The sequence below is a fragment of the Theropithecus gelada genome, chromosome 5 (assembly GCF_003255815.1).
Source record: "Theropithecus gelada isolate Dixy chromosome 5, Tgel_1.0, whole genome shotgun sequence".
Taxonomy (NCBI): Eukaryota; Metazoa; Chordata; class Mammalia; order Primates; family Cercopithecidae; genus Theropithecus; species Theropithecus gelada.
In genome coordinates, this window is record NC_037672.1 from 156282520 (window position 1) to 156307035 (window position 24516).

Here is a 24516-nt window from a genome sequence, read left to right on the forward strand (position 1 = left end):
GATGTGCATGTGTAATTTATTTTAAAGTGGCCAGCATGTAGTTATGAGACATCGGGCTGTTTACTCATCTGTACAATGAGGATAATAGCACCTTCCTCATGGTTTGATTAGGAGGATGAATTGAAAAAGTTCCATAAGGCTGCCACAGTGTGATGGTGATGGCAGTGATGATGAAGATGTTGTCATTATGATTATCATAATACTTAGTATAGTATCTTTTTTAAAAATTCATATGAGCAATATAAAAAGAATAATGTATTATCAGAGCTCTAAGTGCCCTATGAAATCATGATTTCAGGTGATTGCATCTTATTTTATCTTATTTACAATATAATTTAACCACCTCCTTTTTCATCTTCTTCACATTAAAAGAGAAAAAGAAATACTATACTTCTTTCCATTTCCAAATGATCTCTTGTCTCTTCACTAACCTCTAGTTAATTTCTATAATAAGTGATTTTTATCATTCATTCTTAACTTTCTTTAAAACTTGTAAGAAATGTAATTTCTTAAGTGGTTTGCCCTAAGCTCTGAAATTTTTTATATTTGGGGTCAGGGAGAGTAATGACTTAATATGCAGATTTTTAACTTTTTCTTTAAGAGCAAGGATTACCCTTAATACCAGTTATAAGGATAATGGTTTGAGCTATAACACATATGTGGTTTGTGTTTTGACCTTCTTTGAACAAGCTTTCTAAAATGGTGTTTCGTCAATGTAATTAGCAAATATGTCTACTCCATAGGTATCTTTGAGTGTCTGTATCTTTTATTAAAATCATTCTTATTCAAAAATGGTTGCTTTTTCAAATTCTTTTAATTCACTAAATGATAATTAAGTTTTCACATCTATTCTCCTACAGTTCTGCTCCCCCCACTGCAATGTTTTTTAACTGTGAAAGAAGCATGAAAAAGCTATCTTCTAATTTTATCTTTAGGTTTTTAAAATTGTTAGGATTTTGAATGTAAAATACATATAAATACTCTAGAAATGAAACTTTTCTTGACTGAGGAAGAAATACATTAAAAGTAGAGAAGTCTGATTAAGGTTCATTACAGCATTAATTTAGAAAGTATGGGAAAGACAGGGAAAAATGTCAGTTTTAAATAATTAAAACACTGAATTATTAGTACTGCTAACTCTTTTACAAGCACTTTATCATTAACATGTGACTTATGTTTTATTCCAGTTTGTCTGCATAGCCCAGCAAGATTACTGCCGTATTCTCAACCAAGTAGAAAAGAACATGCAAAAAGTTGAAGAGGAAGGAGAGATTGTTATGGTGAAAGAACACCGAGAACTTGATCGAACTGGAACAAGAAAGGGACACATTGTCATCAAGGTAGGACACAGGACCACGCCTACTTCCCAAGGAAAGGAATTTTTTTGGTAGTATTGGTTGTGGCAGTTTAGGATTTTTTTCATTTTTAAGCCTATCTCTTAAAGGTTATCAGTTGTGGAAAATCTTTAGGTATGATCTCCTGATGAATAGCAGTTTCATTTATTGTTAACTGTGTTACTACCCAATTAATTTTATGTTGAATGTTTGAAATCCCAGTACCATATAAATGTTACATATATATATAGTAATTAAACCTTTTTTTTGTTACAGGGTACCTCAGAAAGGTTAACAATGCATTTGGTAGAAGAGCATTCAGTAGTAGATCCAACATTCATAGAAGACTTTCTGTTGACCTATAGGACTTTTCTTTCTAGCCCAATGGAAGTGGGCAAAAAGTTATTGGAGTGGTTTAATGACCCGAGCCTCAGGGATAAGGTTGGAAATATATTCTGTTTTGATTCTTAAATATGAAACGTTAAAATGTAAACATGTAAATATTTGTCACAGCAATTATGTCCAGATTAATGTAATGAGATAGGAGAATGTACTTCTTAAGCAAAAAAAAAACAAAACAAAAAGGTGATATAAAAATATTAGTTCAGACTTAGAAATATGAACAAAATATTAGTTCAGTCTTCTTTAAATACAAGGGCCAATAAATTGGCCACCAAATGTTTAAACATTTTTTAAGTTCTGTTGGGAGTGTGTTAAAACATAATCAAACATCTGGACTCCATAGGAATCTGCATTTTCTAGTTTGGTAGTCAGTGTACACCAGATAAAAGTTACAATTTTTAAATTGGCACCAAAGCAGCATTTTATGGCAGTCATCACTCGCTGTAGGCCCCAGGATTATAATTCTAAGGAGACCATCTAGAGCTCTTGAGAGCACTAAGGCCAGATTGGATGATAAACTATGTTATCTTATCTCCTTCCTTTTATATTCTGCACCCTTACGGAGCTTTCTAGGCTTAATAGCATTGATTCTCTTTGTCTAGTCTGTTCTTCTACCTTTACTTTCTAGTTTCTGTCTTTTGTGTTAGCTGATTTTTGTTTTATTACACCTTTGCTTTTATTTTGATCTGTTTCAAATGCATTTTGAAAGTTAGACAAGTTTTAGGTTAAATACCCTCACAGACTCAGAACCTTTCCTGGCAAAGCAACATGAAGTCTATAGTCAAAGTAAAAATAATTGATTTTCAGAAGGTCATCCTCATTGAAGACTTTATTGTTAATTTATTTTCCTGTTTATTATTATTGGGTAAAGTGTTTGAAAGTTGGATATCTTTTCTGGAATGACTTTAATCACATTTTTGGCACTAAAAAGGACACTTACGGAAAATAATTGACTTTTCAGGTTACACGGGTAGTATTATTGTGGGTAAATAATCACTTCAATGACTTTGAAGGAGATCCTGCAATGACTCGATTTTTAGAAGAATTTGAAAACAATCTGGAAAGAGAGGTAATATTTGTGGTTTTTTTTAAGATCAGCTTAAAGTTCATTTTATTCAGCCTGTTTTTGAGTTGACACTACTGTTTCTGAACTCTTACAGAAAATGGGTGGACACCTAAGGCTGTTGAATATCGCATGTGCTGCTAAAGCAAAAAGAAGATTGATGACGTTAACAAAACCATCCCGAGAAGCTCCTTTGCCTTTTATCTTACTTGGAGGCTCCGAAAAGGGATTTGGAATCTTTGTTGACAGTGTAGATTCAGGTAGCAAAGCAACTGAAGCAGGCTTGAAACGGGGGGATCAGGTATGCTATTTCTAAACTCAGATTTAAGGGTGAATTTTGGTGTCTGTGTTGTTGTTGTTGGTTTTTTTTTTTTTTTCCCCAGTCAGTTTTGATACATTAATTTTATAATTTTATTTTTAGATATTAGAAGTAAATGGCCAAAACTTTGAAAACATTCAGCTGTCAAAAGCCATGGAAATTCTTAGAAATAACACACATTTATCTATCACTGTGAAAACCAATTTATTTGGTAAGTATTTGGCATACTTTTCGTTTTTCTCCTTTTGGCCTTTTTTTCCCTCAGTATTTCAGACATCATAAGAAAGCATGTATGGTAAAAGCATAGATTCGATCTAAATAAAAAGCTACTGACTTGACCATAATATATATTTTGAATCTATGTCTTTATTGATAACTGAAATATTTTATTGATAAATACGAAAATACCCATAAAGAGTGTACTGTACTACTCTTTTTAAACTTATTTTGATAGAGCAACATACCAAGCAGATTTGGCGTCATTCATTTACTGTGTGGTTTTGTTTTTCTGCAGGTTTGCAGTTTTGATAACTGAAGTCTGTACTTCTCATGTATTTCCAAGTTCCACAATTGCCTTAGAATTGTTCTGATATCTTCTAATTGCCATTATGTGGTTTTTCTGTTTTCATTTATTTTAGTATTTAAAGAACTTCTAACAAGACTGTCAGAAGAGAAAAGAAATGGTGCCCCCCACCTTCCTAAAATTGGTGACATCAAAAAGGCCAGTCGCTACTCCATTCCAGATCTTGCTGTAGATGTAGAACAGGTGATAGGACTTGAAAAAGTGAACAAAAAAAGTAAAGCCAACACTGTTGGAGGAAGGAACAAGCTGAAAAAGATACTCGACAAGACTCGGATCAGTATCTTGCCACAGAAACCATACAAGTAAGCATCTGCCTACATTTTCTGTGCATTATTTTGTTTTGTTAAAATGATATGCAAAGGTAGTGATGTAATTAATGTTTGCATGAGTCTGAAAATGTTCTAGGTTTTTATTACTGAGCTATTTTGGAAGAAGTAATTAAACAATCAAATTTGTTTTAATCTCGTTTTTGCCACTTATTTGGCCACTCCCAATCTTCTTTAAAGATAGTTTAGCATTTCCTCATTTGAACTATTTTTGGGGGGTTTGGAGTTTTTTTTCTTTTGTTTTTTGTTTTTTTATTTTGAGACAGAGTATCCCTCTTATTGCCCAGACTGGAGTGCAATGGTGCGATCTCGGCTCACTGCAACCTCTGCCACCCGGGTTCAAGTGATTCTTCTGCTTCAGTCTCCCAAGTAGCTGGGATTACAGGCGCCTGCCACCACACCCAGCTAATTTTTGTATTTTTAGTAGAGACTGGGTTTCACCATCTTGGCCAGGCTGGTCTTGAACTCCTGACCTCGTAATCCACCCGCCTTGGCCTCCCAAAGCGCTGGGATTACAGGTGTGAGCCACTGCGCCCGGTCGCAGGTTTGGACTTTTTAAAAGTAAGAGTGTGTTTGCCTCCTGTCTCCTCCGTGATGATTTAGAGTTGCTTTCTCTACTGTATTTTGTTTCTGGGTATCTTCGTTACCAACAACATCGGCTCGTTACCAATCAAATCATTGCTTTATCCAGTTGCCACTATTCATCCCTATTATTCTCTATATTCCCCTCTCTCTTCTATTTTCAGTTATTTAATTACTGTCAGGGCATCAACAACCAAGCACAGAACTCCTTTCATTCTTCCCAGTCAACTTAGTGGTCAGAATGTCAGGTGTATTCTTGAATTTCTTCTTGGTTATTTATTTATGCCGGGAGCTCAGCCAGGCTAGACAAAATTGCAGGTATTTCTGATGCTTTTTAAGCTTTGCTTGTTTGCTTGCTTATTTCTTCATTTTAGTTCCTTCTTGAGTCTAGGGATGTTTTATAAAACTCGATTACTGTCAGCCATTTCTCACTGTGCCACATTTAGTTATATAGTCCCCAAACTACAATGTTAGAAGAGATAATAACTTTAAAACGTGTAATTTCTTTCTTTGATAAATTAATGGGTCTAAAGACATGCAGTAGATATACAGGACTATATCAAACACTTCTTTTTCTTTTTTAAAAAAATTCCATTTCAGATCTTTTAAAAAACTCCATTTCAGATAAAATTTTCATCTACAGATTAGAGAAATATGATTTAAAATATATTATTGATTGATTGAGTTGTCCCGATTAAACTGTAGAGTAATGATTGGTGGTTTTGTATCAGCTGAAGAAGTCTTCTATAGCAGAGTCCTAAGGATAAGCAGTGAGTAGTAGTTATAGACTCAATAGGATATTTATATTGAGTAAGTTTCTAAGAGACAATGGATTAGGGCACCTGACATTTACAGAAAATAAGAATCAATTTTTAAAATAACCCTCCTTGATGAAAAGCTTTTTTTTTTAAATGGATGAAAAGAATGAATTACCTAAATGCAGATTTTTAAAATTAATTTATTATTTCGAGACAGAGTCTCGCTCTGTCAACCAAGTTGGAGTACAATTGCTGGGATCCGCTCACTGTAACCTCCACCTCCTGAGCTCAAGCAGTTCTCATTCTTTAGCCTCCTGAGTAGCTGGGATTACAGGTGTGCACCACCATGCTCAGCTAATTTTTTTTTATTTTTAGTAGAGACAAGATTTTGCTATTTGGCCAGGCTGGTCTCGAGCTCCTGTCCTCAAATGATCCACCCACCTGGGCTTCTCAAAGTGCTGGGATTACAGGCATGAGCCACCACACCCAGTCCTAAATGCAGAATTATTAACAGCACAGTAACAAAGAAAGATCTTAGAGTCGACCATGAGTTAAATAAGAACCTTTTAAAAAAAGTTGGTATGACCCTGGCAAGTATAAATAGAAATGTGACATGTAAGAACTGGGATGTAATCCATCAAAAATACTGGATGTTGGAAAGGAACACAATATGAGAATACTATGTATAATTTTGTTCTATGTGTATTTAGAAATACTCTAAAGCTAGACAAGGGAAAAGAACAAGAATAATTAGATGTGTTGATTTTAAAACACTGAGGAAACATCTTAAATAATTTGTATTTAGGAAAATAATATGACTCATTTAAAGATTTATCATGGAAATTATTTGAAATCCTATGTGTAATGCAATTGAAAAGAAAAAATAAAGGAAGTTTCACTAAGCTGTAGGATCTATTATATTGGTAATAGACTTGATTTATACTATACTAGCTATTAACACTTTTCTAGAAATTATCATTTGTTTATGAGGTTTTTTTTTTTTTTTTTGACAAAGCTACTAAGCTAGTAATTAGAGAAGTCTAGATAGAGTATACTGTTGAGTTTTTTCCTCAAACATTATCAGCCTTAGAGAAGCTAAGATGCTAGATAATGGCAAATTGGCAAGGTAGGCACAATCGAGCGATGTGCATAGAGAGGAAGGAGAAAGTGGGGCTTGAGCTCCCAGAATTCAGATATGGTTGCCAAGTAAGTGGAAAAAGACTAATGAACCCAGAGACAAGAAGGAGTAAGTCAGTACACTATAAAACCAGCAAAGATCGAAAGACAATTTCAGTAACAAGGCAAGTGTTGGAGAGGTAGAATCATAAGAGGATGTTCCCAGAAAGGGATATTTCTGAATTAGGTCTTGGATATAAAATAGTTTCAATCCAAGAGCGTCCGCATGTCTATGGATGACAGAGATGTAGGTGAGTAATGAAGAAACTGAGAGTAGAAAGGGAGTTCATCACATAAGGTGTTAAAGTGTTACGGAGAAACGGTTCTTAAATGTTGGGTGTGCCTGCAAGATGCTAATATTTGTAGCCTTTTGTGCCAGAGTGGCCCAGTCAGCTATGCTTTGTCCTGAGCCCATAATAATGATCTTGTGTCATGTATTACATAGCAGGTTTTTGGCAGAGACTGCTTTATATGGTTGAAAAATAAAATTCCACTAACGTGAAAGTTTTCATCTTTTACAGAATGTTATTACTTTTAGTCTTTATGCCTGTTTTATGCTTCAATAGAAATTTAATTTTGTCCCAGACTGACCTATGAATTTGAAATAATTCACACTGAAGTTGTCTTTAATTTTTTAAATTTTTATTTCAATAGCATTTGGGGTACACGTGACTTTTTGTTACATGGATGAATTATATAGTGGTGGTGAATTCTGAGATTTTAGTGCACCCATCACCCAAGTAGTATACATTGCACCTGATGTGTAGCTTTGTTTAATCCCTGGCCCCCACCTCACCCTTCCCCTTCTGAGTCTCCAGAGTCCATTATATCACTCAGTATGCCTTTGCCTACTCATAGCTTATAAGTGAGAACATAGGGATTTTGGTTTTTCACCATTATTTCACTTAGAATAATGACCAACAGCTGCATCCGAGTTGCTGCAAAAGACATGATTTTGTTCCTTTTTATGGCTGAGTAATATTCCATGGTGTAGCTGTAAATGTGTTTTCTTTATCCATTCGTTAGTTAATGGGCACTTAGGTTGCTTCCACAGTTTTGCAATTGTGAATTATGCTGCTCTAAACAAAACGTGTGCAGGTGTCCTTTTCGTATAATGTGAAATTGTCTCTAATTTTAATTTAATTTTTGTCTTTAAAAAATGTTTCTGCCCTTATTTACCTCTATAATTTCCATTTTCAAAAAAAAAAAGTAAAGAGGAGAAATGCTGCTGTTTTTTAGCATAGCCATTAAAAATAGTAGTTATTATGATCAAGCCCTAATGTGGGAACGGCTAATAAATGCTAAATTTATTCATTTTATTCATGACACCTTAGTTTATATTCCAGCCTTAATATAATTTTCCTCTTATTTCAAGGTGTTTATAGAAACTAGTCTGAGCTATAACCATTTTCTTGTGACCCCAGTTATTTCTGTGTGTGTTTGCTTATTGCTTTATGTGATGTTTTGTTTTGGAAACAGTTGACCCTTCATTCTAGAAATAGTTTTTACATACTGTTAAATCATGTTTCAAGAGTTCACAGTAACAGGCTTTTCATAAATGGAAATGAGTTTGTTGCTGTCGATAATAACCAGTATTTCTCTGGGTACTTAAATGGGTAGCTAGAAATTTTGATCGGAGAATTAAAAGTGAGTCATTGGATTTCTGTTGCCTTTTCTTTGATGCTAGGAAATGTCACCATGCACCACTGTTTTTTTATGCTCTGTATAATCAAGAAATAATGTCTGTGTCAGAGTCTCCTTACATTGGACTCCATAATGATCTTATTTTTTCTCTAAAGCACTGGAAAATAAAATTAGGACACTTTGAATTTTTTTCCTCCTCTTTTCATTTTACTCAATTTCTTCAACTATTGAAGATCAGATTATAAAATAATTTATCATTCTGATGCAGAACTATCAGTTGAGTGAGAGAAATGTATTATTTTTAATGTAGTTTTTCTTTAATACATTTCCATCAGAAGCTAGAGCTTATTTTTTTTAATGTATTTCTATGGTGAGTAACTACTAATTTTCGTTATGACTTATCTACTTAGAAAAACCATAGGTTTTAGAGAAACATACTATACACAAGAAACAGCAAAATGAGGCTGGGTGCTGTTACTCACGCCTGTAATCCTAGCACTTTGGGAGGTCGCAGTGGGAGGATCACTACTTGAGGCCAAGAGTTTCAAGACCAGCCTGAGCAACAAAGCAAGATGCTGTGTCTAAAAAAAAAAAAAAAAACAAAGCAAAACAAAAACACAAAATGAGTCAGATACACTTAAGCAGTAGTTGCTTTTGCAATTTTCAACCACATTTATTAATGATGTTTTTACATTAGCTGCAAAAAAAATGGAATACGGTTTTTGGTCTGTGTCTATTGTATAGTGATGACTTACAACTTTTTAACTTGCTGATAAATTTCTAATTTTCCTCTTTGTTCAGTGATATTGGGATTGGTCAGTCTCAAGATGACAGCATAGTAGGATTAAGGCAGACAAAGCACATCCCAACTGCATTGCCTGTCAGTGGAACCTTATCATCCAGTAATCCTGATTTATTGCAGTCACATCATCGCATTTTAGACTTCAGTACTACTCCTGGTGAGTATCACCAACACTTCTTTTGTTTTCTTGTAGTTATCTTTTTATTTCTAACCTAATGGTCATGTTATATCTATCTCTCTTCATTTGTCATGGATTATATCAGATGCTGAGTAAGGATGAACCTTAAACTTCAAGATTCTTGAAACCAGGTGTTGGAACCCGTTCTCTTTATAATAAAGCACAATATTTTTATATGGCCATAGGCAGATTCTCTCTCTGAACTTGTTTCTTCTTTCATAAAATGAAGATAACACATCCCATGCCATGATTACTAAATCATATCAAATAAATAGAGTAAGAGGCATATTTTAGGTCTATTTAATGGACTTTTCAATACAATAAATATTAACTCTGGATTTAAATTTTATTTCTTTGATGCCAGCATGACAGTCTTGTGTGCTGCTGTTGTCTACTGATGTGCTTGCTGCTGTCTGTAGATCAATCTGTTACCTTTAGGGAAAGGTGTGTTCTTGCAGCAGAACAGCAGGTAGTTTGACTGATTCTTTGAGGAAGACCTAGAGTAAGGGAGAGGTAAAAGTTCAGCATTGCTTTTTCTAGGGAGCTTTTTTCCGATTACTTTGCTTAATTGCATTGCCATATATTAAAATTCTTTCTACTTACGTGTGACTTTTCTTTCCCCAGACTTGCCAGATCAAGTGCTAAGGGTTTTTAAGGCTGATCAGCAAAGCCGCTACATCATGATCAGTAAGGACACTACGGCAAAGGAAGTGGTTATTCAGGCTATCAGGGAGTTTGCTGTTACTGCCACCCCGGATCAATATTCACTATGTGAGGTCTCTGTCACACCTGAGGGAGTAATCAAACAAAGAAGGCTTCCAGATCAGCTTTCCAAACTTGCTGACAGAATACAATTGAGTGGAAGGTATATATTGTCTACCTTACTGGATTTCTTTATCCCCTCTTCAAACCCACATCAAAGTCTAAGAGATGAACAGTTTTCAAAGTGTTTTTTAAATGAGTAAGTGCCCCTGCAGATTAAAAAGTAGTTGTTTTGTTTTTTTTCCCTTTCACCAAGAATTACTGTATGAAAGCAAATGCACACAGTCGACTACTGACCCTAACAAGGATCTCTTAGGAACTTGTTCAAGGGTACTGTGACCTGAAGATTGTTACTGACTGCCACAATGCGTGCTGTAACTTCTCATGCTTACCTTAGGGTCCTGGTTTGGAAGGCGAGAGTATGCTTGACATAAAGTCACAGAGTTAAACGCGGGTGCTGTCTTCCCTTCGGATAGGTACATTCACGGGCACATTTTCTAATCATATTCTAGTGTTATTTGCTCCTGCACACCCAACTTTTCTAGGAGCTTCCTTAGTTTAGGCAGAGACATCTATGACAGTGTGGTTGGCCACTACTGCCTGTTATTGTACATTGTGCTGTGAAATACACTTCTCAACTCTGAAACCAAATTTTACTTGCTACAGAGCTTAGTCCTTTGCTGCAGAAGTGCTTATATCACACATGTTACTTGCAAGAAAATGTCGTATCTGATTTTACTGTTCTCTTCAATGATATTTTCATTGTTAGGTGTATGTAGCTTTATCTTCAAGTCACAATAAGTGCAAGTTGAAAAAGAAAATAGTTGCTTTGGTTCTCATAATGGCTGGTTTCTACACTGAAAATTAAGCAGTTCCATAAATCATATTCCTTCTATTTTTAACTTACGGAGTGTTTCACTGTATTTGACTTTTCCATGTTATAGGTTTAAACAAGTATATAATTCATTCAAAACTTTGATTTTCTTGCCATCAACTGTAACTTTCTTATACCTCTTCACTTTTGTTTTCAAACACTAGCAAGTAGTTTTGTTTTAGTCGCTCTGTTTTTTCCAGTTATCATTTCAATGCATATTGATATATCTGGAACCACGATAGAGTTTTACAGAGCTCCACTGAGCTATAAATTCATGATTCACATTCATTGTTGAAGAAAATTATAGATGGGTATGTCATGGGCTTCATGAGTAATCAAAATGGAGAATGTTAAATCTGTGAAAATCAAGGGTGCAAAGTATATATTTTCTGTCATATGTGTTTGTCTTGGTGAAATATACAAAAAAACATTTTAGCGGGGCCCCTACTCTGCTCATTCTGTTTTTTCGTTTATGGAATTTCACAGAGAAAGCGTATGTCTAAAAAAGAAAAACAAAACAAAAAAATACCACCACCACCATACCACAGACACACACACACACGACAAACATCTTAATGCTATTTTCAACAAATTACCTAAAAGGAGAAGGAGCTCCAGCCCTGTGTTCTCATTTTTGCACTGGCATTAACTAGTCAATCTTTAGGAGCCTGTTTCCTATTCTGACAAATAAGTATAATATCTGCCATCCACTTACCTGCAGAGTTTTTATGAAAATCCAGATTTTTTAAAGGTAACCTATTGTAGGATTGTTCTGTTCATAGGATCAAATAGAGGGAAGTAGCTTAGGGTTTCTTAGGTATTTGAATCAATAAGTAAACCTGGATTGTTACAATTTGGGCCCATCAATAATCACAGATTATTGGGAAAATAAGAATGATGATCTACTTGTGTCTGATCTTTCCTGCTTCCTGCCTTAGGATCTAGTTCCTTTTTAAACTAAAAATGTGGCTATTTTCTGTTATTTTTAGCAAAAAGGGTAAAATACTTCCAAAAGCAGGAAAAGAAAGGAGAGAAAGAAAGTCCAGCTAGTAAAAGTGAAATTCCATGTGATTTGTTTGTTTCTACCACCTACTTCTGGATAGGCAGTTCTGTGACCTGGTACCTGAGACAGCAGCTGCGCTCTCTGTCTTGGTTGAAAAGAAATCTTCCATCATTCAAATCGGTGTTCTCTCAAACTTTCCATAAAAAGTAGCATTATTCTTTCAAGGAATATCATGAGATTGCTGCATAGGCTTTGACTCTGGTATGTTTCTGTTTTTCACAGGTATTATCTGAAAAACAACATGGAAACAGAAACTCTTTGTTCTGATGAAGATGCTCAGGAGTTGTTGAGAGAGAGTCAAATTTCCCTCCTTCAGCTCAGCACTGTGGAAGTTGCCACACAGCTCTCCATGCGAAATTTTGAACTCTTTCGCAACATTGAACCTACTGAATATATAGATGATTTATTTAAACTCAGATCAAAAACCAGCTGTGCCAACCTGAAGAGATTTGAAGAAGTCATTAACCAGGAAACATTTTGGGTAGCGTCTGAAATTCTCAGAGAAACAAACCAGCTGAAGAGGATGAAGATCATTAAGCATTTCATCAAGATAGCACTGCACTGTAGGGAATGCAAGAATTTTAACTCAATGTTTGCAATCATTAGGTAAGAGAACACATTTTTCTTAAGATTCAGTTCAGTTCACAGATTTAAAATATGTATCAGTCCAGGAACATAGTATAATTAGTATAAATGCAGTAGATTTTAATTGACTCATAAGGGACAATTCTTTTTCTCTGAATCCTAACCTTAATTTAAAATCTCTCGTACCAACAAAACCAGCTGCGCCAACCTGAAGAGATTCGAAGAAGCCATTAGGCAGGAAACATTTTGGTAGCATCTGAAGTTCTGATTTGGAGCTCCAAAAATCTATATCCCCCACTTTTTTTTTTTTTTTTAAGTTTGTTTCAACTTTTCTCAATATCAGTTTATTTTTCTGTGGAAATAACAATACCCCAAAGAGTTATCAACAAGATTAATGATATCATGTATGCGGAGTTCCATCAAATAGCACAAAGCAGTTGGCCAGGAAATGTTAATTTTCTTCCCTTTTTTTAAGAGCTTAGATTGAGGTTAGAAGGAAAAAAAATGGCAACAATTAGTTATGTTGCTATTGAGGGTGATTATTAAATGAGTCATTTTCTCTGTCTGGGAGTTTAGTCATACTCTCATTACTATCATAGCTTATTTTATTACTAGAGGATATTTGCTCAGTCGGTTTTATCAAAAGGCCGCTATGGGCTAAGCACTGGTATGTATACATACTGCTATGTATGGATACAAAGCATCAATACTTATATTCAGGTGGTTTTGCTGATAGTAAACAGATGAGGAGGGTCTATAGGGAAGAGAAGAGTAAAACGCCTTGGCTTGACCCTGACCCTAGTTCCCTGTGCCATCTCATTCCCCAGAATTATCATCAACAGTTTCTTATGCAGCCTTCTGTAAATTGTTTTGCATATAAAGCATAAACAAGGAGGTGTTATGTGTCAATAAATAATCTGTACACTATTTTACTTTAGTTGTTATATCACATTTCTTTTTCTCCTCTCAGTGGCCTAAACCTGGCACCAGTGGCAAGACTGCGAACAACCTGGGAGAAACTTCCCAATAAATACGAAAAATTATTTCAAGATCTCCAAGACCTGTTTGATCCTTCCAGAAACATGGCGAAATATCGCAATGTTCTCAATAGTCAAAACCTACAACCACCCATAATCCCTCTGTTTCCAGTTATCAAGAAGGATCTCACCTTCCTTCATGAAGGTAAACATAAGGCAGAGGGTTTCCATCTTTGCTTGGAGAAGCACAGAATAAATGCCATGTGATTTCCTTTTTCTTCTCTGTCAATTTCAGGAAATGACTCAAAAGTAGACGGGCTGGTCAATTTTGAGAAGTTAAGGATGATCGCAAAAGAAATTCGTCACGTTGGCCGAATGGCTTCAGTGAACATGGACCCAGCCCTCATGTTCAGGACTCGGTGAGTATGTCATCTTCAGTGCCACATGTGAGAGTAGAGAAGGTTAAATTTAGAGCTTCCCAATAAATGATTTTTTAAAAGTTTGAGTATTTACATTTGTCCTACGGCAGAAATTATAGTAGGATGTGCTGAGAATCACCTGTGAGTTCTAATTTGGAATAAATGTCTTATTCCTTATAAAGTGTTCTTTTGGCTGTCAGTAAAAACAGTTTGTCCTTCAGATATTTTCAGTGTAATAGTCACAATTATATATTTCTTATTTCTCAGAACACTGACTTGTAGAGCTAAAACTCGTAACTAGTAGTATGAACTAAAATATGTAAATACCCGAAATAGTCTTGTCTTAATATCCACACAACAGATTTAGCTAGCAGTGTAGTAAAAAGTGATTAATTCAGTGAAAGAGAGAAAAGTCGGTCTTAAATCTAGAACAAAAAATTTAAATACATTTGTCTTTTAAGCTAGAAAAATATTTCTAGTAAAGTTGCGTGTGTGAGGTGATTATGCAGTTTAATGTTTGTGGGCTTCTAGAACTGCTTATCCAGAAGTCTAGTCCTTTCTTTCTGAGCTTGTGATCTTTCTGTCTCTCTTTCTACACCCATGCTTCAATCTCCATGGCTCTCACTTACAGGAAGAAGAAATGGCGGAGTTTGGGGTAAGTGGTGGAGACCTTGCATACCCACACACAGTCTTTATTCTGCTCATTGTATTGTTTTCTTACCTGCTGTATTTTCTGATGCTTTGCATTTTTGCATTTTTTTCCTTAACCCTCTTGCTGTAGCAGAATTTCAGACGGCAAACTGACTTCAAGTTTAATCTGTTGGGGCTTTTGCTTTTGAAGTCATGATCCATGAGAGCTGTGAAATGATTGATGACTGTTCTGGGGAACTATAGGCCAGTTTTTCTGAACTCTTAGAAAGATTTTATTTTAATATAATTGGTGTGTCTTGAAATGTAGAAAGCTCAAAGTAGGGGGAGGGGAGGAAGGATATTAGAAGGAAAAATTGTACAATTAAAATATTTCACAGATATGTGAGAAATAAATATTTTTAATATAAAATAGGTGCCCCCAGGTGTTAAACCCAAATTTTTTACAGCTCAACTAACTACTATTTTCATTCTGTATAAACCAATCCTTTTTAAAAATAATTCTTAACAATTCATGTGCTCAATAGTTTCCATACATACATGTTTACATTTGCATGATTGTTTTATTAACAGATTGACCGTATTACTTTAAAAACTCACTACATTCAACTCAAGGAATAAGAAGACAATTGTGAACATTGTAGTTAATTTTATTTAAATATATGTATAATACCCTCTTTAGGGGAAGTAATCTTAATGTTGCAAATCTTAATGATTATAGCTGTGTATTCTTGCATGAGCTTTTATATGTAATTATTATTTTCTGGCATCTGTGAGAGAACTGCCTTAAATGCTCTATAGAGGTGAAAAGTAGAATTTCCTAGTTCGAACTGAACAGGTGCCAAACATATATTTTTATATGTATATTATGTATAATTTTCTTTTAACTAAATTTTTTAAATCTATATTATTCTATATTCCTGTGTAACAGTTTACTCACTGGAATGAAGCATGTGACCTTTTGAACATAGAATATTAATATCAGTCTTGGCACGTTTTAAATAGATAAAGTACTCCCATGCTAGAGTGAGCTGCATATCTACCTTTTCATCTTCCAGGTCTCTCAGCCAGGGTAGTACAAACGCAACAGTGCTAGATGTTGCTCAGACAGGTGGTCATAAAAAGCGGGTACGTCGTAGTTCCTTTCTCAATGCCAAAAAGCTTTATGAAGATGCCCAAATGGCTCGAAAAGTGAAGCAGTACCTTTCCAATTTGGAGCTAGAAATGGACGAGGAGAGTCTTCAGACATTATCTCTGCAGTGTGAGCCAGCAACCAACACATGTGAGTTTTTCCTTAAAGTGGCTGCCGACTTTGGCTAGAATGCAGATTTGTTTCCTGTACAGTGATATGGGCAGTGACAAAATAAGGCTTAGTGCAGAGGGGGAGCTGGCAATCATGAGATATACTAGTCCTTCCCTTGAATGCTAATATTGAATACTGGATAGCACTGTGCGCGGCCAGGCCCTCAGGTCAACTGGGTTAGTGTGTGGAGGATGACAACCCGTTGCTTTAGTTTCACCTGGACACAGCCAGTACACATGCAAGGGGCGCATATGTAGATATGACTCCCAATTACGTGTCTTGTGTTCTCACAAAGGTGCCCCCAAATTATGGGCACCCTGAGGGGAGTCGGGGCATAAAGTTGAGTGTGCTGGCTGCCTTTTAACCACTAGCCCAGACAACACCCAACAAGAAATTTACCTACCAGTTAGAGCAATAATTCTGCTCCACAATGAACTACAATAGCCATTAAAAATCTGGTTAGTCTATAAATGGGGCAGTTTTTTTTTTCTAAATCTGCATCTTGACAAAGGCATTTTCCATTCAATACACTCCTGTGTCTTTTATGTGCAGGTTTGAAGATGTCTGCTATAGGATTTAGTTTAGATAGGTGATTTGAGAAGATCTGGATTATTAGATTTACCCAGGACACTGTAGAAGCACTGTGTCATGGTGAAGAGCTTGTCCTCTGGAGTCAGAGTGGTCTGAGTTCAAATCCTGTTTGCCTCCTCTTACTAGCAATGCAGCCTTAGGCAAGTTACTTGACCTCCCTAATCCTTAGCTTCCAGGTGTGTAAAAGGGAGAAAGCATACATATGTCATTGAGTTTTGCATATTAAGATACTACATGCACAATATTTAATTGTCCTAAATTGCTTTGCCATTTATCTACCACAAAATATATACTCAGTATAATACTCAAGCATTTTTGGCTACTGTTTGCTTGCATAGATAATTCTACCTCCTAGGAATGTGGTAGTAAATAGATTGCAGTTGGCAGCATTTATTAAATAAAAACTTAGTGCATATACTTGTCAACCAATTTGGAACACCATTTTAGAAAAATAGTGCCTGATGACTTGTCTGTTGTAGTTTTTATCGTGTATTTGTGTCTTTCATATACATGGGTATAACATATTGAACTACCCACATTTTTCTATATTTTTAATGGGGTGTTTAATAGTATAATCATCTTTTGAGATTGCTGACTTCATAAAGTAGATACCTTTGTCCTGCCACATACCTAATATTTTCTGTAACTAGGGTCCCCCATCCATTTCTGTGCTTCATAAAGGCAGCAGGACGAAAGGTGCGCCTTTTAGTATTCTAACTGCAGAAAATGCTCACACAGTTCTAAAATTATCTTCTACATAGCTACTAGCATCTAAAATTCTTTGTTCTATTTTCAAACCCAAACAATTATCAGTGCCTAAGAATCCTGGTGACAAAAAGCCTGTCAAATCCGAGACCTCTCCGGTAGCTCCAAGGGCAGGGTCACAGCAGAAAGCTCAGTCCCTGCCACAGCCCCAGCAGCAGCCACCACCAGCACATAAAATCAACCAGGGACTGCAGGTTCCCGCCGTGTCCCTTTATCCTTCACGGAAGAAAGTGCCCGTAAAGGATCTCCCACCTTTTGGTAAGTGATTACATTCATTTCTTTTTTTGGTGCCATTCACTCTCATGGTTTGCAAATTAGGAAAAAAATATTTGTCTTGGATAACTTTGTCTAATATATTTGAGTTTCTCTGTTAATTATTAGCTCCTAATAAAACCTGAACATTGAGCAAGTTAAACCTGACTTTGCCAATGGAAGGGGTTGTTTTTATAAGTAATATCTGATTTAATCACGCTAATTTGCTATGACAGGGTGTTAATAGAGAGTTATGTGTCCATTTAATTTTTGCTGAGTGCAGAAGATGCTTTGTTCATTTACATTATTTAAACTGGTTTTGCCTTAAAACCAACGAACTGCTGGGATTTAAGCAGAATATTTTTAAGTTAAATGAATTGTCTGAAGGTAAATTCTTATTTGTTGACTCACTGATTCTATAGCTTAGGGGGAAAAATAAAGCAACTAACTCCTGAGTATGGAGGAGCTAAATTACACTTCATCTTTCCTACGAAAAGAAAAACATCTAGTAGTTTAGCCCCTTTGTGGAAGTGGTACAACACAATAATTTTTCATAAAATGCACAGCTTGTTTTTTTCTACGTATATGTCAATGAAATAATTGATAAAAAATAAATTATTAAAAATAAAGGGATAGTAGGGTGGGCGCGGTAGCTCACGCCTGTAATCCCAGCACTTCAGGAGGCTGAGGCAGGTGGATCACTTGAGGCCAGGAGTTAGAGACCAACTTGCCCAACATGGCAAAACCCCGTCTTTACGAAAAATACAAAACGTAGCTGGGCATGATGGTGCACGCCTGCAGTCCTAACTACCTGGGAAGCTAAGGCACAAGAATCACTTGAACCTGTGGGGTGGAAATTATAGTGAGCCGAGATTGCATCATTGCACTCCAACCTGGGCGACAGAGCAAGACTCTGTCGATCGATCGATCGATCGATAGATAGATAGATAGAAGGGAAAGAGTTTACTTAGATAAAATTGGGTGTTGATAGCTGGGTCCCTGCACAGTTACAGCCCATCTGTATGGCTGGGGTGACAGTCATTTATTTCATAGACCTCTCACATGTTCTCTGTCCTCACCTCGTCCATCTGATCAGCAAATGTCCTCTTTATTGATGTTGGGGGGGAGAGTAAGAAAAGAACACCTTTCCTTGATACGTTTCTCCTTTCAAATATTTGTGTTGATCCCCTCATCACAAACACATTGAATTATGTGTTTCTTTATATATTGTTTTTAATATGCATGCATTCCTGAATCCCCTGCAGTCTGACTTCTGTATCCTCTTTATGCAGAACTCATATGGAAGAATATCAGTCTTCACTTTAGCTAAAAACAGCTTATTAGCCATATTTAATATAATGTAGATGTGTCTGAGTATAAAGCTCTATCTCCCATGTTTCTGAAGCCATAGCTCTCAAAATGTCTTTAGTTCCATTTACGAACTTTAGAAATGTGGATGAAATACCATTTGTTGTCTTATATTTATTTAGTTTAACATACACATTTAAAGTCACAGTATAGGCCGGGCGCGGTGGCTCAAGCCTGTAATCCCAGCACTTTGGGAGGCCGAGACGGGCGGATCACGAGTTCAGGAGATCGAGACCATCCTGGCTAACACGGTGAAACCCCGTCTCTACTAAAATACAAAAAAAATTAGCCGGGCGAGGTGGCGGGCGCCTGTAGTCCCAGCTACTCAGGAGGCTGAGGCAGGAGAATGGCATGAACCCGGGAGGCGGGGCTTGCAGTGAGCTGAGATCCGGCCACTGCACTCCAGCCTGGGCAACAGAGCCAGACTCCGTCTCAAAAAATAAATAAATAAATAATAAATAAAGTCACAGTATATAAAATACTAATTTAGAGATGCTACAGGTGTTTCCCCCACTCCAGTTCATGAAAGAGTTTTGTTCTATATACTTTCTACATCTTTAACATTGGTGTCTTTGTCCATCACTGGGACCACTTTTGAAGTATCTAACACAGCTTTCTCAGGCATAACATCTTCACATCCATCCACATGGTTTGAAAGATAGTACTTTTTGAATCTGTGTGTGATGCTGGCCTTGGAAATTTTTTCCACATCAAAACTACCCATTCAATTAGCTTTATTTCCTGTGTATATGATTTCTACATGTAATCAAAGTATTGCTTTAAAAGGTTTTTTTTAAAAAAAAGATTGTATTAAAACAACATCAGACTGCTTACATGAAGTGAAATGAAGGATTAAATCTTTGTTAAATTTTACTAACACTAATCTGAGGTGGTTTCAGGCTGTAGTGCCTTCCCAAATACCTCTTTGTTGTTCAAAATAAAATTGAGAGTGCCTATTAAAAATATTTTACTGTAACTTCCTCATTTGTGAAAAATAATTTTGAGGAGGGAAATCATCTTACATTGACATATAGAATAATTTTTCCTCCACTCTCATCCTGTTGGATCCTACACATGGTGCTGGCTCACTTCCTTCTTCTGAAACCACCTTCCAAGGTTTTGTGACACAGCACTTTCATGGTGTCTTCCGCCCTTCTCTTTCATCTGTTTCCTTGATCAAGTATTAACTGCATGGAATTCCTTAGAGCACCTTCATTCACTTTCCTGGTTAGCTCCTCTTAGCTCTTGCCTCTGTACTCTTCTCCCTTTATTCTCACTTCCCTTGAGCTACCCCTTTCCAAGGATACAAAACAGCTTCCAACTCAAATTTGGTTTCTAATAATAAACATATCTAGCTGTGCCACTTCCATCCTAAATTCAGTGTGTCCAAATTGTCCATTTTTTCTTCATTGTTTACTAATATATTGTTGAATAAAGATGGTGACTACTTCAAAGTTTAGAATCTGATGTAAAATATCAAAAGCAAACTATTTCTGGTACTTGGCAGATATCAGCCTGAAACCAAACTACAGGTATGTCATGCCTTCTGTAGGCACTTACTCTGTGGACCATGAAGAATACAAGGAACATTTACATTGTAAATAGGTTGAACCTCAATGTAATGATATTAAATCTTAGCACAAAAGAGTTTTTCAGTCATAAATGGTGTTTATTTTCAGACTTGAAAATACATATGTAAGGGTTTTTTTTTTTCTATTATAGGCATAAACTCTCCACAAGCTTTAAAGAAAATTCTTTCTTTGTCTGAAGAAGGAAGTTTGGAACGTCACAAGAAGCAAGCTGAAGACACAATATCAAATGCGTCTTCGCAGCTTTCTTCTCCTCCTACTTCTCCACAGAGTTCTCCAAGGAAAGGTAGAATTAAATTACTTTTTGTTTTCTTGTATTGAAACCTGTACATTTTGGCTATGGGAAATTCCAGAGTTATGTATTACATAATTCTTAACGTTATCGTCATTTAAGATGAGCTCATATGTAATTGCCCAATGGATTTTTTTTCCCTCAGTTCATAAATTTGGAAGAATGGCGGTTTTTAAAAATGTTATACTTACAATAAATAGTATTAAATTTATAACTATAAGAAGCCTTTTAAAAATACATTTACTTTTTATTCATGATAAATATACAAAGAATTTTTTATATTAAAATTTGTTCTAACTAAATTTGGTTCTATGATATTAATACAGAGAAGAGGGCTTTGAAAACATGAAAAACTAATATCTTCCTGATTTATTTTTTCATTGTATTAACACAGGTCTTGATTACCTTTTTGGTTGCTACCTTGTTTTATTTTTAAAGAGATTATATTTTAGGTACTCAGAGTCACCTCCTTATGTTGATACCTTCTCATATTAAAAGAGTAGGTAATTTTCTGCTGCATAACTCTTAAGGCTTCTTCCTCCTCCTACCCTTTTAACTGAATGAGTGTAAGCCAATAATAAATGGCTAGGACTGAATTTTCCCTAAAGGAAGGCCAAAAGGGCTTAATACATTGTTAAATTTCACTGACACAACAGGTATTGCTTTACTTGGTGGATATTTCAGACATCTGTGCATTTTGTATGGGTATCAGTCTCTCCTGTCCTTGTTACATGGATGCATCTCAATTCTTTTCTCATCCTGTTGTTAGGTGGCAGTGGCAATCAGCTGAGATCTTTTGGCTCCGGGCAGTTGGACTTAACCAGTTCCTCCTCTTCTCTTGGAAGTGAGAACAGTAACAAGAATAACAATGCACCACGGACCTATGGGATAGGTGGGGTTTATAGAACCAAAAACGGGGTGGGAAAGAGAGGAATCATCTCATTAGTTAATGAAAATGGGAGAATTCCTCCAAATGTCAAGTGCTCCATCTGAGTGATTTACTTTTCTGAAGATTTTTTTTTTTTAGCAGACTGTTCAGGGAAGGCTTTAAATCTTATCTGTCAGATCTTGCAGTGTGGTTTTATAAAAAGACGTTTTATAAATGAACACATTAAATCTTATCAAGACCTGTGCAGCCTTTAAAAAATAAATCAGGAATTACCAATATACTGAAAGAACATACTTAAACTGGCAACATGTAGATGCTCTAGATTTTAGTTTTTCTTAGGTAAGTGGCATTGAAGAAATTTGCATTGCATATAATATAAAATAAATACTTAAGTAACATGAGATCCCTAGTAATGTAGACAAGAAAAAAAATGAATATTGAGAAAGAAGATTTGGATTTTTTTCATTAAAAACATCAAGATAGGGCCGGGCACAGTGGCTCACACCTGTAATCCCAGCACTTTGGGAGGCCGAGACAGGCTGATCACCTGAGGCCAGGAGTTCGAGACTAGCTTGACCCACATGGTGAAACCCCTGTCTCTAGTAAAAATAAAAAAATAAAAAAATAAATTTGCCGGGCATGGTGGCACCCGCCTGTAATCCCAGCTACACTGGAGGCTGAGGCAGGAGAATCGCTTGAAGCCAGGAGGTGGAGTTTTCAGTGAGCCGAGATCCGCCACTGCACTCCAGCCTGGGTAACAGAGGGAGACTCCGTCTAAAAAAAAAAAGAATCAAGATAGGCCCTTTCCGTTGTGACTTTCAAAATTATTTTTAGTAACAAAAGAGAGTTACGGGTCCTTTCAGGCCAAGAAGTAGACATCTGTTTAGCTATTCTGTAGTAACGATCTTGTGAAAAGTGCCCATTAACTCCTTCAAAACAATTGGCTTTTATGTGATTCAACTAATATTAATATTGAAAAACCAAATGGCAAAAATTCAAAGACATCTTCAGGTCTTATTTCTTATTTTTGTTTATATGTTTACTTAAAATTGTAAGTAGGATACAGATATTTCCAGTTGAATTATTCTATGCCATACAAGTTCTAAAAATTGAAAACTGTTGAAAACAAGATCAGTGGCTTTGCATTTTGAAAAAAACATACTTTAAAATCTGATCCGTTTTCTTCGTGATTTCTTTTCTATAGACTAATAGTGTAATGATATAGGTAAGGGAGCTAAGAATAGTCGAGTGGTGCCTTTTCTGCATGTTTTCCTAGCTTGTAGGATACTTTCTTTTTTCCTCTCTAAACTTTAATTAAACAACTTAAGCTTCATTAGAATAAAACATTTGTCTCTTAGTCATGTGGTATCTACAAGTGAAATGGAGTTTTTCTCCCCACTTCTATAGAGATATCTATGCCTGCATTTTATTTTTGCTTCTATTTGGTGTACTTCCCTTTGGTGTTATGAACCTAGAGAGTCTAATTAATATGGTCGTGTTTCTCATGCAGGCTATACTTTGGCTCCCAGTGGTACTGTGGATAATTTTTCAGATTCTGGTCACAGTGAAATTTCTTCACGATCCAGTATTGTCAGCAATTCGTCTTTTGACTCAGTGCCAGTCTCACTGCACGATGAGAGGCGCCAGAGGCATTCTGTCAGCATCGTGGAAACAAACCTAGGGGTGGGCAGGATGGAGAGGCGGACCATGATGGAACCTGATCAATATAGCTTGGGGTAGGTGGCTTTTCTTAGTGTTCTTTTGAATTTATCCTTCCATCTCTCTTTTGGTAATGAGTCTTTTCTCCCAGATGTTTATTTTTATTTATTTTACATAATGCCTAAGAATTTTTCTCCCATCCCAGTTCTGATTTTTCACAATTTCTACACTAAGTATCATGTTATTTTTGTTAAGCAGACTGCTTTTTCAGTTAAGTTTTTTCTTCAGTGGAACACAATTATTCTGTTTTAAAGGCAGAGGGTGACTGTAAGATCCATCCTGAAATAATCAAATTATATTGAGCCATCCTTATTGTTGTCGGAAATTTTTTTTTTTTTTTTATGTCACGTTGCGTTCTTTTCCCCCATGCCTGTTTTATAGTAATGACAAACTCAGAAGGCTAGACGTGGCAGAACTGGCCACTATAAGGCAATTCAGTGCTACTTTTATCCTGTTTCTGGGATGAAAGCAAGCTACCTTTCTAGGAAAAAGGGTGTTTTGGTTTTATCATAGTTGAATTAGTTATCAATCTTGGTTTGTTTTTTTTTTCTTTTCCATTTCTTTTAACCACTTAGGTCCTATGCACCAATGTCCGAGGGTCGAGGCTTATATGCTACAGCTACAGTGATTTCTTCTCCAAGCACAGAGGAACTTTCCCAGGATCAGGGGGATCGCGCGTCACTTGATGCTGCTGACAGTGGCCGTGGGAGCTGGACGTCATGCTCAAGTGGCTCCCATGATAATATACAGACAATCCAGCACCAGAGAAGCTGGGAGACTCTTCCATTTGGGCACACTCACTTTGATTATTCAGGGGATCCTGCAGGTTTATGGGCATCAAGCAGCCATATGGACCAAATCATGTTTTCTGATCATAGCACAAAGTATAACCGGCAAAATCAAAGTAGAGAGAGCCTTGAACAAGCCCAGTCCCGAGCAAGCTGGGCGTCTTCCACAGGTTACTGGGGAGAAGACTCAGAAGGTGACACAGGCACAATAAAGCGGAGGGGTGGAAAGGACGTTTCCATTGAAGCCGAAAGCAGTAGCATAGCATCTGTGACCACAGAAGAAACCAAGTCAGTCCCCATGCCTGCCCACATAGCTGTGGCATCAAGTACTACAAAGGGGCTCATTGGTAAGTTTTAAAATTAGGGGACTTTGTCATGTCTGGATCATGTCTTTAATGTAACTTACTACAATAGTAAAATTATGTGTTTGTTGGTTCTTTTCCTCATTTTCTCCATTGTACTTCC

General features: G+C 36.3%; 1 protein-coding gene across 7 annotated transcripts in view; it reads left to right on the plus strand.

Moving 5' to 3' along the window:
• RAPGEF2 (Rap guanine nucleotide exchange factor 2) overlaps positions 1 to 24516 on the plus strand; it is a 260165-nt gene that overhangs the window by 229355 nt on the left and 6294 nt on the right. For 4 of the 7 annotated variants that reach the window (XM_025385709.1, XM_025385708.1, XM_025385714.1 and 1 more), the window contains 17 exons: positions 1188 to 1340; positions 1611 to 1775; positions 2698 to 2805; positions 2897 to 3100; positions 3221 to 3329; positions 3757 to 4003; positions 8989 to 9146; positions 9792 to 10032; positions 12089 to 12472; positions 13422 to 13633; positions 13724 to 13847; positions 14479 to 14502; positions 15554 to 15777; positions 17203 to 17412; positions 20497 to 20649; positions 23055 to 23280; positions 23839 to 24398. In XM_025385709.1, coding sequence (XP_025241494.1) covers positions 1188 to 1340; positions 1611 to 1775; positions 2698 to 2805; positions 2897 to 3100; positions 3221 to 3329; positions 3757 to 4003; positions 8989 to 9146; positions 9792 to 10032; positions 12089 to 12472; positions 13422 to 13633; positions 13724 to 13847; positions 14479 to 14502; positions 15554 to 15777; positions 17203 to 17412; positions 20497 to 20649; positions 23055 to 23280; positions 23839 to 24398 — 3502 coding nt within the window. Of the gene's footprint in view, positions 1 to 1187; positions 1341 to 1610; positions 1776 to 2697; positions 2806 to 2896; positions 3101 to 3220; positions 3330 to 3756; positions 4004 to 8988; positions 9147 to 9791; positions 10033 to 12088; positions 12473 to 13421; positions 13634 to 13723; positions 13848 to 14478; positions 14503 to 15553; positions 15778 to 17202; positions 17413 to 20496; positions 20650 to 21424; positions 21548 to 23054; positions 23281 to 23838; positions 24399 to 24516 lie in introns of all 7 variants that reach the window. The other 3 variants (XM_025385707.1, XM_025385712.1, XM_025385711.1) reach the window with 2 other exon arrangements.